At 43.2% G+C, this 18,652-nt stretch overlaps 1 protein-coding gene across 7 annotated transcripts in view; it reads left to right on the forward strand.

The window, feature by feature from the left end:
• Nucleotides 1-18,652, forward strand: part of sulf2a (sulfatase 2a) — a 50,998-nt gene that overhangs the window by 18,919 nt on the left and 13,427 nt on the right. For 6 of the 7 annotated variants that reach the window (XM_059329529.1, XM_059329534.1, XM_059329533.1 and 3 more), the window contains 2 exons: nucleotides 483-553; nucleotides 17,924-18,184. In XM_059329529.1, the coding sequence (XP_059185512.1) occupies nucleotides 17,986-18,184 (199 nt within the window). In that variant the 5' untranslated portion in view covers nucleotides 483-553; nucleotides 17,924-17,985. The remainder of the gene's footprint in view (nucleotides 1-482; nucleotides 554-17,923; nucleotides 18,185-18,652) is intronic. The other variant, XM_059329532.1, reaches the window with a different exon arrangement.

The raw sequence follows: 18,652 nt of genomic DNA on the forward strand, positions 1-18,652 counted from the left end.
AACAATTTTAACACTATTCCTGGCACAGGTCTAATTAAACCACCTCCTGAACTGTTGCCTGCTCCCTGAGGCGTCATAGCATCACTCAAATATGGATTTTACCTTGCGCATGCACCATGTGGACATATGCGATTGTTTATCTCCAGGTCCCTACCATTCGTTGCAGTGTTTTTTCGTCTAAAACAGATGTGTCACCATCCTCAGGGTATGTGTGAGGGAGGAGTGGAGGCTGGGAGTGGCATCTGGACTCAGGGAAGACTTAATGGTGTCTGTTAGGGAGGGCAGAGAAAATACAGGCCAGCACCAGGCAGGGATGAACCAGAATGCATACAAGAATCAGAGATTTAAAAGGGAAAGAAAGCTTTTTTTAAATAAGACCGGATGGCATAGATACAAGATAGTCTGGCTCTGTTTGAGCGCCTAAGTGAAAGTTGCAAATGTTCCAAGTACTCATCCACTCTGGACTTTGTGTTTGCTTACAGAACTTGGCAGTCTGTGGGGCTGATTTCTGTGGGAGAGGAGAACACCAGAGACAGCTTGTTTAGAAAGGAAGGTAAGGCTGTTCACCTCTTACACACTGTGAAAGTGAAATCTCCTTCTGCCCTTTCCTTTCTCCCTCTCACACACACATATAGGTCTCTCACAATAATTCTAATGTCAAATAATTGAGCTCAGTACAATTATCAAGGTCGTGTACATATATTGTATGATATTGCCTGTACTGTTTGTTTACATAAGAACGTCACCAATACTTTAGCAGACATGATGCCAGAATAAGCATTTTTTTCACAGCGCTTAAGCCAAAGAAAGAGAAAAACATTGCTGATTGCGCAGCTTCTGTCTTCCCGTCTGCTCTCTGTCTCGGAGTTTCACTGTAGGCGGGGCACAGGCAGCTCCTCCACACACACACAATTAAAAGTTACTTGCTCTTTGAAAGGGTGTACTTGCAGTACTATGCTATTATATCAGTGGCACTAAACTGTCTTGAAATGACAATGATATCGTTCAGCCTGTTCTTCTGTCAAAACGTTAATATAGGTTGCGTGTACAGGCTGTGAAAAACAAGCTGTGTCTCCGTATTACACCGTCCGCTGTAATGCGCCCGCTGCCATCTTGCTGATTTAGTAGTAAATGACAGCCAAGGTAATATTAAAAGGGCGGATTCCCGCAGAAAAGTGGATGCTGGGTTGATGGATGGGTCAAACAAGCGGTGGACTTTCACCCAGGAGAGTGGGATTCGCACCCCGTCTGAAATCAAAAATAAAAACATTTGTAACTTAAGTTAACGTTGTTTATGCAAGTGACGTGAATCAAGTTTTTGAACATAACTTACGTTTTTTTACATAACTTGTGGCAGTCACATGACCCTTGTAACTCGGTAAGGTCTGACATCTACGTACATTTATTTACTGTTTAAACTGTCTTTTATAACGCCTTACCAGACGTGTTTTGCCCTAAACCTAAGATCAGTGGTTTTACAACATGAATCCACAGTAAATGCAGCCTTTTTTTACAACGGTGGACCGTACGTGCGTGCTATTTTTAGAACACGATGTTGTAGGGTGAGCCACACCGCAATACATTAATATGTGCCCTGAAACGCAAGCTGCTTGTTGTATCGTTTGCCGCAATTATCTCTGGGACAATATATTATCCAACAAAATGTTGTATTAGTATATATACATATAGAGAGAGTTGACTTGCATGTATGGATGCCGGTTTTGTTTTGTTGCTACAGCTACTGTAGGTTCCTGTATTTATTTTCCTTTGCATGTGAACCCAACTGTGCAAGGTTCACTGTCTCCAATAGCAGTCTGCCTGTGTATCTATATGTGGGTATCACAGACATAAATCAGGTTCTGGTTATTGTTGCTGTTACCATGGATTCTGCAGACTAATGCAGCAAGCTACAGTTAACGCTGATGCTTTATTTACTGTGGGGGATAGATTCATCACCTCCAGAGGCGACTCGCACATCACACTGCATGAGTCAGTCCCAAAATCATAGCAAGACATCTGATTCACCTGCCAGTGATTAGCCTTTCATTCTGCATGAATAGGAGGATGGCCCCACCGAGATGGAATAGATGATCAAAGAGAGCTGTGGGTGTTGTGTTGTGGCCACAGCAGATGCCCCCACAGTGGCCGTCAGTCCAAATGGTAATTATGAAGAGTAGAGAAAATGATAGATGCAGAGAGGTGGTGAGGTGAGGCTGAGGGAAATAGTTGTGAGAATTAATGAGCAAGCTACAAAGCTCAGAATTATTAAATCAATAGCTGAAAAATCGGCTTCACCCTCTGTGGCTTTGGGCTAGCTTCACGTCTCCACTAAACAGGCAGTGATGACTAAAACCATGTTTTATGCTTAAGATCAGTAGTTGGAGGCACTAAGTTTAAAAAAAAAAATGAAAATGCATTTGTGCCAACTAACAGTTTTAAAAAGGCAATAAATCTGCATGATCTGGACACTGTGCTGTTGGCTGTTTACCAGTAACATGCTTCTGTAGCTGCTGCGATCAGAGTCATCCTGTGTGAACAGTTGGACAGCAGCAGACGAAGCAGCTCTCAGCACATGTGGGCATATTATGTACACAGCTGTGCACAGCTGACTCATTATCACTCTCGAAAACATCAGTATGCATGACTTTAATCAGCTCTCCTTTTTGATTAACAAACGACTCGCTACAACAGCTCCTAATATAGCCCGTGATAGTTTAGTGTTTTGTTTGTGGAAAAAAACCCACATCTGGCTATGTGACTTTTCCTTTCTTCATGGAGCATTTGAGGGAGCTGAACTTTGATTTTTCTTCTTGTCTCTGTGAAAATAGCAAGAGCAGACAGGTGAATGATATGCCTTTGGTAAGCTATTCTGTTTGAGGACTGATCTCCACTTCAAAACCCCAGCGTGAGGACAGCATTCACCTCTCTCTTTCTTCCTCCTCTTCTTGCTGGCAGAGGCGGCCTTCGGCAGTGGGGGATAAAAACCAAAAGTCTTCAAGAGAAACTCTTCAAAGGAGCAGTTCATCTGCCGAGTGAAGACCTCATCAATTCCGTTTTCTTCTCTTAAACCACTGTCCCTTCCGCAGAGCTCCGGTTGTTTACGAACAGCATTATGTGATATTTCTTCTCCTTTCCTTGCAGCTGGTTGCGTAAGGTGCTTTTGATATCTTGTGAGTGACGAAGGGATATTTTCCCCCAACACTTAGGGAGATTAGCCTGTTGTTGGTGGCAATTTCTCCTCAGATGGATTCCACGCATCCTCTCTGGGGTGTGAGTGATGCACACTGAGGGGCTCTGGTAGCATTTTCCTGACCCTCATTTTCCACATCAGCAAGACGGGAACTGCCAGCTTGCTTTCATGCCCCAGCCTGCCTTCTGCCCACTGATTAAAAGTCAAATATTAAAGTGCTCTGTTGTGAGCTCGGCCTAATTGATTCTTTCCGCCGGGTGCACACAGAATGGGCTGACAGCAGGCGATACCAGGCTTTGTCAACATCGGGCATGCTGCCTGACGCTCAGGACGGCACCCCAATAAAGCCCCCTATGAGTGTGCCAACCTGCGGCGCCACACACAGAGAGGCCACTCGGCACTCTGGGCAAGCTTTAAAGTAACAACACAGAAGCAGCTCATTCTTTTGCTGTGTGTCAGCTCCCATCGGCTGGCTGGGAAGTCGGCTCTCTATTTGTAAGGAAGTGGCTGGCTGTGAAGAAAGTGTGTGTGTGTGTGTGTGTGTGTATGCCTCTCTACACTTGGCGAAAAAAAAATGTATGCCCACTTGCATAACCACTCAGCTAACTTAAGCTATCTGGGGCGATGGTGCTGAAAGGAGGTTTCATCTGAATTCCACAAAACGCCTCTTTCTTCTCTTCCGATCCCCAGCTCTCCTGCCGTTCAGATAATTGCTTTAATAGCTTTTAATCACAGTTGTATTTAACAAGGAGCTTATCCAACACAGGATGGCACCAAGCATGTCATCGCTGCTCACCCTGTAAAAAATGCAGAGCATCTGGTGAACATATCTTCTTGTGGATGAAGCCCCATATTTTGTGCTAGTAGTGTCTTACCCTCCCTTAACTACAATCTAAGGATAATTAATTCAATTTCTACAGCAGAAAATTGCTCCCCCACTCTCCTCCATAGGCCGAGGCTGTGTAACCCTGTCCCTCTCTCATCTGCTTACCCTATGAATTTACTGGCCGTTTTATGTGTCTTGAATTGGCTGCACTCCCCATTTATTTTTAATGCTTTCCTAGTCGCACATAGGAGAGTGCAACAGCGATGTTGGTGCTATACAATGCTCATTAAGCGCAAACATTCATCCACATCGCTTCTCTCATGAATCTGATTGACCTTTTAGCTCAGTGTGATCCGCAGTAAAAGGTTATTATGCCCCCCCCCCCCTCCGCTCTGGTTGAAAAGCGGGCCATATCTCTTGTCCTGTCTAATGTTTAATGTTCCATCTGAGCTGATAGGAAGGTGTGATAGAAAGGTTTGAAGGTGTGTGGGGGTGGGGCGATGGAGGTCAGAGAGCTGGCCGATGGTGCGATAATTACTCTATCAGTGAAATGGGGCCGTGCTCTGCGCTCTGACACAGCACTAATTACAACACAAGGGTGATGAACTTGATCAAGGCGCCGCTAATTCATGTTTAATAAAAGAGAGAGAAAACTGAGAAAGAAGACGACAAAGAGGGCGAGCAGCTTGTGCATATGGACATAATCACAACGTGCACCATTTCCACCCGTGCAAATACAGTGCATTCAGAATTTTTTTCACATCACGTTTCAGTGTGACCGATTGGCAGCACAGCCGCCGTCTCCCGGCTGCTTCAGTAGTAAAGGCCACTGAAAAGTAATCACAGTGTCCTCTCCTGCGAGTACTGAGCAGGGTTTCATTTCCACCTCCATCCTGCTACTTCACTGCTGCAGATCCCAGGGGGGTCTAAAGGCTGAGAGGGGGCCATGATCACAACCACAGGGGGGCCGACAGCTGGCTGCCTGTTTGACAGGAGCCTAATGGAGGGCTAATAGGAGAGAGTCAAGTCTCAGAGACCACTGCTGTGACCTTGACATGAGCCTGTGGAGGCAGGTAAAGAGGTGTAGATGGGATGGAAAGGTGAGGCACTATCATAGAGGCTGACAGGCAGGCGGTTCAATATCTTTCTCTCCTTCTGTCTCTGTCTCTAACTGTCTGTCTGTTTATTTTAACTTTGTTTGCCTCTATTGTACAGTTAGTGACCCCACAGGGAAGAGACTGAGATTTTGCTTCTCCTGTTTGTGTGGGTGGGTGATTCAGTTAGTCACGTACATGTGTGGGTGTTGCCATGCATCAAAAACACTGTTTGAATATTGTTTAGATTTTTCTTTAAAGTTTTACTTTCTTAAGTCGTATTATTGTTGTTAATTCAGCCGTTCTCTTCACTGATAGAAATGCTTAAAGTGTTTCTTTCTTTTCTAAGTGCTGATAAAGCATTCTGTTTGGGGAAATAATAATTGAGATTACAGCATCTTGATCTTTTTATTACAAAATGCAGACTTATATGGAACAAATTCTTTACTTTGGAAGTCGATTTCAAGTTTCAATTATGCTCTTGTAAAGTTTGCTCCATGTAGTTTTTTAAACTTGACGACTCTGGCGACTGATAGAGTCCCATAACAGTTACATTTTGTTTCAGCCGTTTCCAACGGACTCCATCACCGCTGCCACCTGAACCTTTATGATGCTCCAAGGTGGAGTATATTTATTTCACTAGAGGAAATACTATTTTAGTTACAACTAATTTTAATTACAACTAAACAACATTTCTTCTGACAAGTATCCATTTTCCGATACATATCATTACAGAAAATTTTAAATATATTGAATATTTCCCGCAGTATGGATGCACGTGTTGCAGCTTCTCTTTCTGCTCTCTGCCCTTTGACAGCGAGTTACACACACCGCCACAGTGCCCACATAGCACCACCTCCTCTCACTCACTAACTGTGCTCTCTTCTCGACCTTCTCTCAAAGGCCCCGTTCATGCATTGAGGAAGAATTTGAGATCAGATTGGATTGGAGATTAAATCTTGTGTTTTGGATGTTAATATCATATTGGGCCGATTTCCCCCACCCCCCAGTGCACTGCACATAAGTGACACTGCAACCTGCCAGTCTGCACTCCTCTGGCAGCAATGTCAGCACAGAGGTCCATCGGGACTGCCCATAGACGATGACCTTATTGTAAACAAATATGTTACTTCAGACATTACTTTAATCATACGCCGCAGTGCCTTCTGCATCAGCCATGTGTTTACTCCGGGTTTATTTGTATTTAGGGTGGGAAAGTGAGATCCCGTTACAAGTGGTCACTCAAGACCCATGTAGAGATGCATTCTAATGCCAGGTGTGGACAGTTCTAGAGCTGTCCACCTGTGATCAGATCACCCATGATACATGTTAATGCCAGATCTATACAGCCTCTAAGAAAACAGCAGGAGTGTTGTTTGTAAATAATTCACATTTCTTTTTTTTATTATTATTGTAAGCAATCCCATGCTAACGAAAGGTGCTAACACATCAAATTTTCACACAAAGCTCCTAAACAACCAACATGGCGACTTCTACAAAGCACTCTGATTGTTGATTGAAGGTTGGTGAGCCTTTTAATAAAATTCAAAAAATGTTATGACCTCAGTGTTTCCCCCACAGTATTAAAAATGATATGATATTTTTCAAGGTGTTGGATCAAAATTAGATATTTCAGTAATGTGTATGTGTGACTATGTGCTGTGGGCATGAGTGTGTCTCTCTCCTCAGTGAGTGATACAGATCGGGGGGGGGGGGTCTGCAGGGACACCCAATAAGCATCATCCACAGTAAAGGGAGAGCCACTACCGCCTGATCAATCTGAGCTCTCATTAAAAGGCTGCCAAGCCCTTTGCAACCCAATACAATATCAATACTGTAGCACCACAGAGAGACCTCCAAAGCTGTTAGGCAAGCCGCTGGCAGCTTAACTGTCATTACCGGGCAGGCAACATGCCAAAGACCCCCTTCATGGACCACTTAGACTCCCCCCATGGTCCCAAACACAGGTCAGCACAGACAGATGGGCTGTCTGGGCAGCTGTCCAGGGGACGAGGCAGAGAGAGATGGATACCGACCTGTAGAGGAGGAGACAGCCTGCACGATATAGAGGGATGATGTGTGCTGTATGTGTTGTACACATTGCTGCGGTTTCACCTGAGGCTTGTTTGTTTTCCGATGGTATTTTCTGTGTTGGTCCTTTACTATCATTGATTACAAGGACCATCACACATGTTTGTGTTTAAACCGAACAAAAGACAAAGAGTTTAAAAAGAAACAAATACTGAACTCTGTAGGTTTTTGTTACAAATTCCCAAAAAAATCTTCTCTGGTTTTTGGCATATGTCCCAAGATTCCTGCTGGGAAAACCACAAGCACTGAATAGCGCTCTGTGGCGATTTCTGAGTAGAGCAAATGGGGGGGAATATAAGTGGCCATACATAGAAAGCCTCTGTAATTCAGATCATTGTGTGGAGGTCTCCCCTCTGTGCTCCAGCCTTAACCCCCTGTGTGGTTCCGATAGGGGAGGGAGGGATCAGTGTGTGCGTCTCTAAACCCCCAGTAATCCGCCGACAAAAGGGCCAGGAGAAAGCCAGCTAGCGAGGGGTAGGGGGGTTAGGACAGAGAATGGGCGGAGTGGAGAGGTAAAGAAGTGGTCGTCGCCTCTCCAACCCCCAAGGGTACGCTTAACACCAGAGATGGTCCTCATGGCGCCAACAGACCCCCACTACCCCGTGGTAAAACATCCCTCTTCTGTGTAGGGCCTCTCCGAGTAGTCAAGAGCCATTGTTTATCAGTCATGTAAAGTCTATAGAAGTGATCACTTATTCAGCAGCTGAACTGTAACTTCCAACCAGCATATTGATTCATCTGGGTTGTAATTTATTCTGCGGGCTGGCGGCAGTTGTTTACTGAAAGTTGAAACCGATATTGTCTGTAATCATCATTAAGTCAGGGCCATTAGGAGCGGTCCCCACTGCAGGTGCTAATTTGATGATGGCAGAGAAATGGCGTGTAATTAAAACGCAACAAATGACAGCTTAAAATCTATGAGTCCTGTGGAACATGATCTCATTTTACCAACACGTGTGCAGCCTACAAACTAGAGGTATGATTGCATTATCCCGAGCAGATAAATAAACCTTGTGCATGCCAATAGTGTTCCTCTCATCAATCTTTTTTTATATAATGCAATTCTTAGAAGATCGTACTTTGAGCAATGTTTGATTTGTAATTGGTGCTGCAGTTACGCAATGTCATGCAGAAGTCACTTGGCTGCACCGGGGTCTCCGTGAGGCGGATAGGTCGCTGGAACAATCGGCCCCGGCTGATTTGCCTGTAATCCATTTAGCTGAGATGTGACACACTGTAGGGGGGCTTTGCCTCTGGTCAATAAGTGCCAATAAGAAACTGCCATCACTCAGCGGGCTGCCCTGTCCACCAGCTTGCTCACTTGTTTCAGCTGTCAACCTCTGCCTCAAAGGAGCTGGCAATTGTGCCGCTCTCTCGGACGCACCACGAATGGCTTTCCCATACAAACCTCAATAGGACAGGAAAGGCAAGGACACTTGCAGACTGCAAAGCAGGCGCATTTCCCTCTGACATCAGAATAAACCCATCTGAAGTGAAAACAGCCACGTATTTACAAAACACCATTGACAGTTGCTCATTCTCTCAGTCTTAAACCCCTGGAGGTGGGGTTGTGGGGGGTTGAACCCAAGTCAGGGACAATCGGGGCTCTGTTTGTGTTTTCTCTAACACCTCCGTGTTCTCTTTGGGCTCTGTTGGAGCGTACTGCGAGGGTGCAGAGGAGGAGGGGTAAATGCCATGACCCGGCTGTGGACCCTGACTGAAGCCCCTGAAAAAAACCTGCAGACCACCACGCTAGCCCTACATGCCACTCTGTTGCTGCTGGAAACAGAGAGCGAAGCGTGAAGTGGACGTGTGTGGATGAAATAGAAAACTGGCGTCTTTAAAAGATGAAGACTAAATTCTGTCATCAAAACATCCTCACTGCAGCAGGTTTTCATAATGAAGATTATCTTCACTGAGTTAGTTTGTTAAACCTGAAGAAGACAAAAAGCCAGGCAAAAACTGTGTGATGTCCCTCTTGAGCTGCCGGGGCCAAATGATTTCAGAACAATACAACAATACGATGCTGTTCATTTTCTCCAGATCCAGAGATAATTAGCCTAACTGCTGTTCTCTCCTTTTATGTCCGCTTGTTGGAAAGAGAAGTTTGAAGTCTGATATGCAGAGTGTGGGTGTGTTTGTGTGTCTGTCTGTCGCTCTGCCTGTGTGTGTGTGTGTGTGTGTGTGTGTGTGTACGGGGTACATTTATAGTCAACAGAACAGACCCAGGGAGTCTGTCAGAGCTCTTTGTTCTCAAGCGAGAACACATCATGACTGGGCCTTTTGTCTGAATTGACACCATCATACAGTCTATTTCTTTTCCTACCTCTCTCTATTTCTCTTTTTCTCGCCCTCTTATATTTTCCACCAGACTATTCACCCATCACTTGCACCATTTAAAAGATAATGGGCCCTGTGGATTATAGAGCTGCAGAGATCAGGATGATTTTTCTTACCTGTGTCTGTGTGTGGACCCAGCCAGCTCTAACTGTGTGAGGAAGTCTTCCGAAATGTTGCGTGACCAGAAGATGAGTTCTGAGGACAGTTTCCTCGTGTGCATCTTCACATTTATAATTTATCAGTTTGTTTGTTTATTACCCTACTTCCTTGTAACTTCCACTTACATACTCTTTCATGAATATTATTTACACTATAAATCTTTAAACTAACACCATAAAGGATTTTTAGATTAAGACCAATTTTAAAGGGAAACCAATAACCAGCTTATAGGGATTTTTATACTACATTTTTGAGATAAAATAGAAATAGACCTCTTCTATATAGATTAAGCACCAATTTAGCACAGATGTGACTATATAAAGGTACTCAGAAAGCTGCCTTCTTAAGCAAATTACTTGAATAAAAAACTTCAACACTATTAAACATTATTATTCATTATATCAACCAATTATAAATGAACACTCAGAAAAGAAAGAATAAACAAAATAAAAATATATATCTATATAAACATCAGTACTGTGTTTTCAGTATCAGCCAATTGCTGACGTGTACATTTACAAAAAAACAAAATTTTATCAGTTTGAATATAAAATATATTGTCAATTAAATATATGTCACAGAGAATTAGCAAATTACCGATTTCTATTTTATTTACATTACGACAACATCCCCGCATTTCTGGAATCGGTGCTCTATGTTTCGTAGAAAAGATTTTCTATATACACCGACACCCACACATAATGGAGAACATACACTCATACAATACGTCTGTGACAGGCCTCTATTGGCTACAGATATCAGCCAACCTATATATCGATCTAGATCTACTTAAAACCTCCAGTCAGAAAAGTACATTGTATGGCCAAATGTAGTTGGGCACCCACAAATGGCACGCAAGAGGTATTGTTGAGCGTCTCATTCTAAAACCACAGGCATTGAATACATTAAGTATTAAGTTGCAATGACAGCCTCCACTCTTCTAGGAAGACTTTCCACAACATTGTAGCTTGCAGCAATTGAGATGAGTCAAGAGCTCTGTGCAGGCTAGTCAAGTTCTTCTTTTGTCCTTCCACTTCCACTGCACTTCACTTGGAACAATATTGCCAAGGTTGATGGTACCTGGTGCTTTTTTTGGTACCACCTCGGTTGAGGTTTCAAGCAAGCTAAGCCGATACTTATAGGTGGAGTTAAAACACTGCTGACCACCGATTGGTCAGAGTGAATCGTGACTAGGATCTTCATACATGGGACATCCAGATTTTGTAAAATGGCAAAAACCACACAGCGGTCAATTAATGAGGTACACCATTCCTTTCTTCGGTTGCCAATGAAATGATCCAGTGATGGAACACTGTTTATGTGTTTGTGTCACGCTGAAGATGATATTACAGCAGATTCACACGATGTTGTAGTCCTGGGTCCATGTACTTTTGGCTATATAGTGCAGATAAATTAAATCTAGGTGTTTGTAGCCAGGACAATGAATTGTGTGTGTGTGTGTGTGTGTGTGTGTGTGTGTGTGTGTGTGTGTGTGTGTGTGTGTGTGTGTGTGTGTGTGCGTGTGCGTGTGAGTGCTTTCCAGCCAGAACGCATCACAGCTTCACCCTTTTCTCAGGGCAACAGACTCACTGCAGGATTAATGATGTGTTAAGTACTAAAATTATACTCATTCATATTTCACTGTCTGGGCAGCACATTCCACATGAAATTAAAGGTTGGGGAAGAATATAATGTATAAACAAGAAGAGAAACAGACAAATGTTGGAGCCAAACTGTTTAACAGTAACTGCAGGATGAAACATTTCACACTTGAGTCTCCTCATCGCAGCACAAATCTCATTTTCTCACTTTTAGAGTCTAACCACTGCTCTTTGTGTCTGCGTATTCAAACAGAAAATTGCTGTGCAGGTTCTGACTGTCATCTTAAATGTCTGCAGAGTACCGAGCTTATCGGAACCTGAGGGAAATCTAAATTAAATCTTCCCTGTGAATGGGATCAGCCTCAGCATTATCTCTTGTCATTCTCAACTATTAAAGTTAGTTATTAGAAGTAAAAGCACATTTGTCAAAAGAATGTGCTGGCACTATCTTAAACCAAAAAGCAGTTTGAGAGTTATTGAATATGATTTCAGGGTTATCAGCCAGGGATTGGAGATTTTTGACGGCGCTGTGCTGACGTGTTGAAGGAGCCATTGTTTCATACATCATCAAACCAATATTAACAAAGTATAAGCCATTAGTTTAGAGGTCATTGGTGTGACAGATCATGGAGGATGCAGCTGTATGACCCGGATGCTTAAAGCACCTGTCATGAGGAGACAGTATCTCCAGAGAAATGACAGTGACAGTTTCTAGTTGAAGCAGCTTAAAAGTATGTTTACATTCGGTATCAAAGCAGGAATGTTCTTACAGCAGGGAGAAAAGTAAAGGCGTAGGTGTTGAGATTGTTGATAGGCACACAAAGCCTTTGAAACCAGAAGACACAGTTTATTTTTGTCATAAAATGCATTATGAAACTCTTTCCAACAGTTTACCCATTACCCTTTAGCCATTCTTTCCCGAAGCCTAAGCAAGTTAATTTTTGGTTTAGAAAAGGGTTTCTTGTAGTAATGAACCCACAGAGAATTATCTCCTTTATCTACAGCTCCCTTCAGAGCTTTGTAGCAAATTTCACTCTCATTGCATTGCTACCAGATGCAGCAGGCAGCTGTTTTTAGCATAGAAACTCTAAATACCCACTGTATACTATTTCAGTTCAGCAACAACCAACCAACAGACACAGCCAGCAACTAACTGGTGAACATAGAGCACATTTAGCAGCAGTAGAACCAGATATTTACCCCAGGAGTTGGAAGAGATTGATTTAAAAAGAGAGCGAATATTGGCACATCATGTGGCACAAAACACCAAATAAATAATTATGGTGCTACGTATATGCTGGATTTATGAATAAAAAAAAGCTACTGTCTGCCATCATCATCAGCTGATGATATATCAAGCTGATATATATGTCAATGTAGTGTTCAGGCTTGGGCGCTATCTGTTTTTTTCATATAGGCGTACCTTCCTGACATTTCATCGGGGTATATGATACAGTATATTTGCATTTGTGTTTAATACCCCCCCTGCTGGCTGCCTGGATGCTTGCTACATGCTGTTCTTCCCCCACTGTCTCTCTCTGCCGTGCCTCGACCGCCAGCTTATCGGCTATCCGTTGAACAGTGCCGCATCGGCTCTTTGGCGTTCTTCAGAGGCAGTCAATTAAATTACCAAATTGAAAATTGCATTTTATTTTTATTAGTTCTGAAAGACATCTGGTGACCTGGTCCTGTGTACAACAAATAGAAAACAACAACATATCTATATCAGCTTAATACATAGACTAAAAGAGCAGTGTCTATATTTTTGACGGTTTTGAAGATCATACCCTCAGGATTCCTTTATATCCTGGAATACCATAATATCGTGATATAGCCTATTTGTTTCCACTGCTAGCAAGTGGCCCAAAAAAACAAAACCTCACAGCTATTACATTTTTTTGCCATTCCTCAACTATAGGGTCATATGAAAATAGTCATATAGGTCAAAGAAAAAATATTTTGTGGCTGTGTTTTTCCGGATTCTGGTGGTGGAGAAAAGATTTGCAAGCAGAGAATGATAGATGAAGGATGGCAACAAACCATGGCTTCTTATTATCATGAAAAAAGCATTCCATACTGTATTGAGAATTGCAAACCCCCTTCTCCCCAAACACACACACACACACACACACACATATAAAGTTCTCTGAGAGAAAGTTACTCTCACATAGATGCATGCCATTGCAGAATTTGCATCTGAATGCCAACTTTTGTTGGTAAATTCAAGGGTCCTTGGAGATTTTGCACATTCTGTTCAGAGCTCGGCAAGCCAATGGGAACAAAGTCACACATTAGCAAAGCCCTGCCAGCCTCAATTATGACCAAAGGGATTGGCTTGATAGTGTTGCAGCGGGCCACATTCAGAACTGGATGTGTCTATTTAAACTTTCCTGGCCACCTCCTTTATGTTTTCCAGCACCAGAATACAGTGGATGGCAATTTCCTGCATGGAGAACATCGCAGAAAAGATTTGTAGGTTCTCTGCAACCGTATTCTGTTTTATACCGCTTTATTTCATATGGAAGCCTTGGTCTGTGAATCTAGTTTTTATGTTTGGGAAAAATCCATCTGCAATGGAAGTGCTCAGGCTTTGTTCTCTCCAGACTGTATGCCTAGAGGTTCTTTCCCTTTTTCACATTTTCTCCGTCTTTTTCTCTCCATCCCTCTCAGAACATTCGTGATAGAAAATCCAGGAGTCTGGCTTCAAGCTTGTGGGCTTTCTGCTCCATATTTCATATGCATTATGAGACACAGCTGATTAAATTGCAAGTGTACGCCATGACTCGTCCTCCTTCAATATGTAATAAATGTCTGTTTTTTTCCTGGGTTTTCTCATATTCTGTCTGTGTTTCGTGCCTTCTCAGGGGGCTGCAGATTGGATGAATCAGACTTTATGCCTGTTTCAAAGCCCAAGGTGTTTTATTTATAGGGAAAAAGTACATTAACGCCTCTGCAAAGTCTTTGGAAGATTTATCAAGCACTCTCCCTGCTTCCTCACTGCCTCACTTGAACCGTGATACTAGAAGTACAGATGCGTGTTGTCGAGCAGTGTAACATATCTGTCTGTCGATCTGGTGTGTGTTTTCATCCCTCCACTCTTGCCACCGTCTTATGCCCATGCTGTGACACGGCCAGCTCTGTTGTCACGGCATTTATAATTCAGTCTTATCAATAAAAGATGGACGGCATTAAGTTTTTATCTAGTGATGCAGTGCTGCTGTCTCTTAGAGCCTCTTTACAAGCGAATGACTGAAGAGCAAAACTTTCCTTTTCTGTTCTGACTTCCAGGCATCACTTGGCATTAGTATAACCTTAGATGATCCTTGTTCCTCAAACAAGCTTTTAGAAGCTTATTCCCTGTGATCTCATATTCTGCTAGCTTACTTCCAAACCCTTCCTCTCAAAGCCCCCAGCCTTTAATGAGTTTTGCTGAGAGTTATATTTACTCATGTTGTCTTGTGCTTCTGTCTAAATGGCAAAAATTCCTCTTTCACTCTGCGTTGTCGGGCTGAATCAGCATTGTCGTTTCTCAGTTCACTTAGTGCAAAGAGCTGATGTGGGCAGAGCTCTGTCAGGAAAAACGAGCTCTAAATCATCCCGGTTTACAGAAACAACATGGCTCGCCTTGCATTATGAATGCGTACAAACCATCACATTGGTCATGTTGTTGTTGACTGAGAACATCTTGGCGAGGTACTGCTGTTTCCTAACGGTTGTCCATCTCTGTTTTTCCACACATCTTCAAAGCATAATGGTTTCTGTCTGTTTGGACGTTATGGTTTCCGGTGTTTTTTTTCTTTGCGGTTTCATGTAGCATCTGCCACCCGGAGAGATAAACAATACCGGTAGATAAAAGAGAGAGGGAGAGAGCAAACTGGAAAGAAAGGACTGTATGTGTCAGTTAGAGCTGATAAAAGCCGGGAAATCCAATTAGTACTTAGTATCAGGGGGAAGAAGGAGGCCTCATGGGAGTAATGTCAGAAAATATCCACCACAGTGGCATGTCAATAACACAACATTTACATACTTGGCTATTGATGGAGCAGTGTGTAAAATCGAGCTGGATGTTTTCTTGTAAGTCAGCTCTATATTTGGTTTTCCACACATCAGCTTTTTGAACAGATAAACAACTATCAAAGGGAACTGCTGTACCTTCCACACCACAAACCACTCAATGGCAGATGGCCGTCTTAATTCGAGCACACTGAATGTATTCTTTATTCACTGTAGATGTCCTGGAATCCATTTTGGTGACGGAGGTATTCACTGCTGGTTGCAGACAAAGCTACTTAAATGTGTCTCGTTCTTTCACCAGATTTTTTTTTCTCTTGGATTTCCTCATAGCTTATGTCTTGTTTTCATCCAATGCCAGAAATGAAAGAGGGACATAGGCAGTGAGAGAAAAGAGCAAGGACAATCTCAAACAGCACAGCGCCCTGGGTCAGAGCTCATGTGTTCCTCCGGGGAGCAACCACATGCCCTGGGAGTAGGAAACCAGAGCAAACACAGCTGCTGTTGTACAGACTTAATGCATGTATTCACATGCACGCTGCGTGTATTTGTGTGTGTAGGTGTGTGCGTTTTGTGAAAACCATGGAGAAGACCATGGAGGAGGACGGAGGACATGTGTGGGTGTTCAGGAAGACCTTAATGAGCACAATCTGGACAACAGCATAGACCAGAGAAGAACAGGGAGCTTTGTGTTCGACAGGAGGAGCCACATTTTATCTTTAATAATCATCTCTTGCCTTAAATACATTTTACATTTTTTGCTTTCAAGGGCTTCATCATGTTTTTATTAGTTGTGTATGTGTGCATCCAGGCACAGTTACATGTGTGTTCATTTGTTGTCCTACTTCCCACGTCAGACTTTATTCCAGTCGGACTGTCGTTAAGGAGGAGTTGCAGTCCCAGCAGGGAAAGGTTGCCGTTGTGTTGTTTTTATTGTCTTCATCGTATGGCTACATTCTCCTTGTGGACTCACAAACACATACACACATGCTCAAACCCCCACCTTACCTTAGTGACAGTGGAGGCTTTCAGTGGGCGCAGTGATGCTGCTGCTGCTGCTGCTTGTAAACTGTGTTTATGATTTTGGTCTTTGAGGTGTGTTGCAGCTCTGATTATGTGTCATGATAAAAAAGCTACAAAGGTTCAGCTCTTCTTTTTATCACTCTGATATTCATTTGGTAATAAAAATATGACAAAAACAGCTCAATTAAAGATGAGAAAATGATTTCATTTTATATGGCCTTTTTATTTAAAAGTCAATGTAGTAATATACATTCTCTATCTAATATTTAGTAGTAATTTGTTTTAAAATGACACACATTCTTTAGGAAAGGTTGTTGCTCTATCTGCTGAGATTTAATATGCAGTCCCCCAGGTCGTCTCAAAGTCAGCGGGGTTTTTTAATGGGTTTTTAAGTTAGATTTATGAAGTGAGATCTACTTAAGCTTAAGAGATTTGTATGTCTTGTGCTATGATATAATATACTTATACATACTACACTCATACTTAGTAAATACTCCTTTGTGAACTTTGAAGCTTTAATAAGTCATGAAAAATGCAGTTGCTAAATGCTAAACGAGACTACAGAGGTTGTAAAGCACATTAAACGTCTCCAGGTCGAACATTAGGGATTAGTGGTGGCGGTGTTGTATTAATTTATGAAGAATATGACGCTGAACAAAACTTTCAATTCTAACTTCCTGGTCTAAATAAGTAACAATGCTCTTGTTTTGATGCTTTGTGTGATAAAAATCCATCAGTCATTTGTTCCTGGAGTTTCATAGTAATTGTAGATTGTCAAGTAATACTGGGTAAGTAATGTGTGCAAGGGAGTATAACAGTTTCCATGGCAAAGTCAGAGGGGATATGGTGTTAATGAGAAAGAGTTATTAGAGGACTAATAGGATTGTAGTGTAATTTTGGTAAACCACATGCAGAGATTAATTATGAAAAAGCTCTATTTAACACGTACTTGACTCTAATTGTTATGTTAAACTTACACAAGGAGAGCAGAATTTGCAATTTGCGCCACATCTTGAGGCACTTTGCTTTTATTAACCTTGGTGATATTGCCGCATTAATATAAACTGCTTTTTTTTCACAGATACTTTGATATTCCTCTTTTCCACACAGTGCACTGACTGTGTGTAATTTGAGGCCAACTGGCTTCTTGCTCCCTCTTCACATTGTCACTCTGCTCATTGACCCCTGTCCTCATTTTCCTCCTCTCATCTCCTCCTCTGTCTCCCTCCTTCACCTCTGGCCCCCCACACCTCCTCCCACCCCACCTCCCCACATCCCTCATATCCACCCTAACCCTCTCAAGGGGAGGTGAGTCCAGAGCTGGCCCTGGGCCCAGGCCCATTAGCCCCAGCCTGGCAGCCATGTGCTCATCACCAGCGATCATTACACCCAGCCAATGACACCACTCTAATGCATCATTAATGATTGATTAACGAGCTGAGCTCAGCCCAAACGGGTGCATTTGTACGGAAGAGCACCCTGTAATGGCGGTGCAAGGCTTGCATCTGCTATTTTTCACCCTGTTTTGTGTGTGACCGTGTGTGTGTGTGTTTTTTAATCTTATCAGTATCCCTCTGTGCCCCATCAGGTTGACTGAGGGTGCTCCGTGTGTGAAACGAAGGACTGAGGAGGTGACAGCAGGGTAGCGTGATGGCAGGGCAGGGGCTCTCCGCCCCTCTCCCTCTCCTTCTCCTCCTCCTTGCCCTGGTTGGAATCCTTCCTGAGGCCGAGGGCTCTGGCTACCTGTCTGGATATCGCCTCAAGTCACGGCTGCAGAGGGACCGCCACTTCCGCAACATCCGCCCCAACATCATCCTCATCCTCACTGATGATCAGGACATAGAGCTGGGTAGGACATTTCCCTCCCATTAATCCTTCTCCTGTGTGTGTGTGTGTTTACTGTGTGTTTGTGCATCTGTCGCTCTCTGTTTGCTTTATGTCCCACGGGTATGGGTATTCTCTCCATGTGTATCCAACAGCATCAGCAAGGGAAAGTCAGCCTAATGCTGCCTCTTGGCACCATAACAACTGGCCCACTCAGAGTCATGTGCTCCCTTTGCCAGCTCCTCCAATGCTGGCATGAAATGAGGGCGGCCTATGGCTTCCATTGTCTGGGTGCCAAACTCTGGCCATCTCCCTTCCCGCTTAAGTCCTTTAGCGGCGTATTGGACTGGAGTGGCTGCATAATGGCCTCTGTGACATCTTTTGTCCTCCTGTGATCGCTGGTGAGAAGACTCCCATTGAAAAGCAGGAATTTATGGTCAAGCATCTGTTTTCCCAAACAATCACCATCAGCCTGAAAAGCTTTTAGTACACA

Source organism: Centropristis striata, chromosome 3 (genome assembly GCF_030273125.1).
Source record: "Centropristis striata isolate RG_2023a ecotype Rhode Island chromosome 3, C.striata_1.0, whole genome shotgun sequence".
NCBI lineage: Eukaryota > Metazoa > Chordata > Actinopteri > Perciformes > Serranidae > Centropristis > Centropristis striata.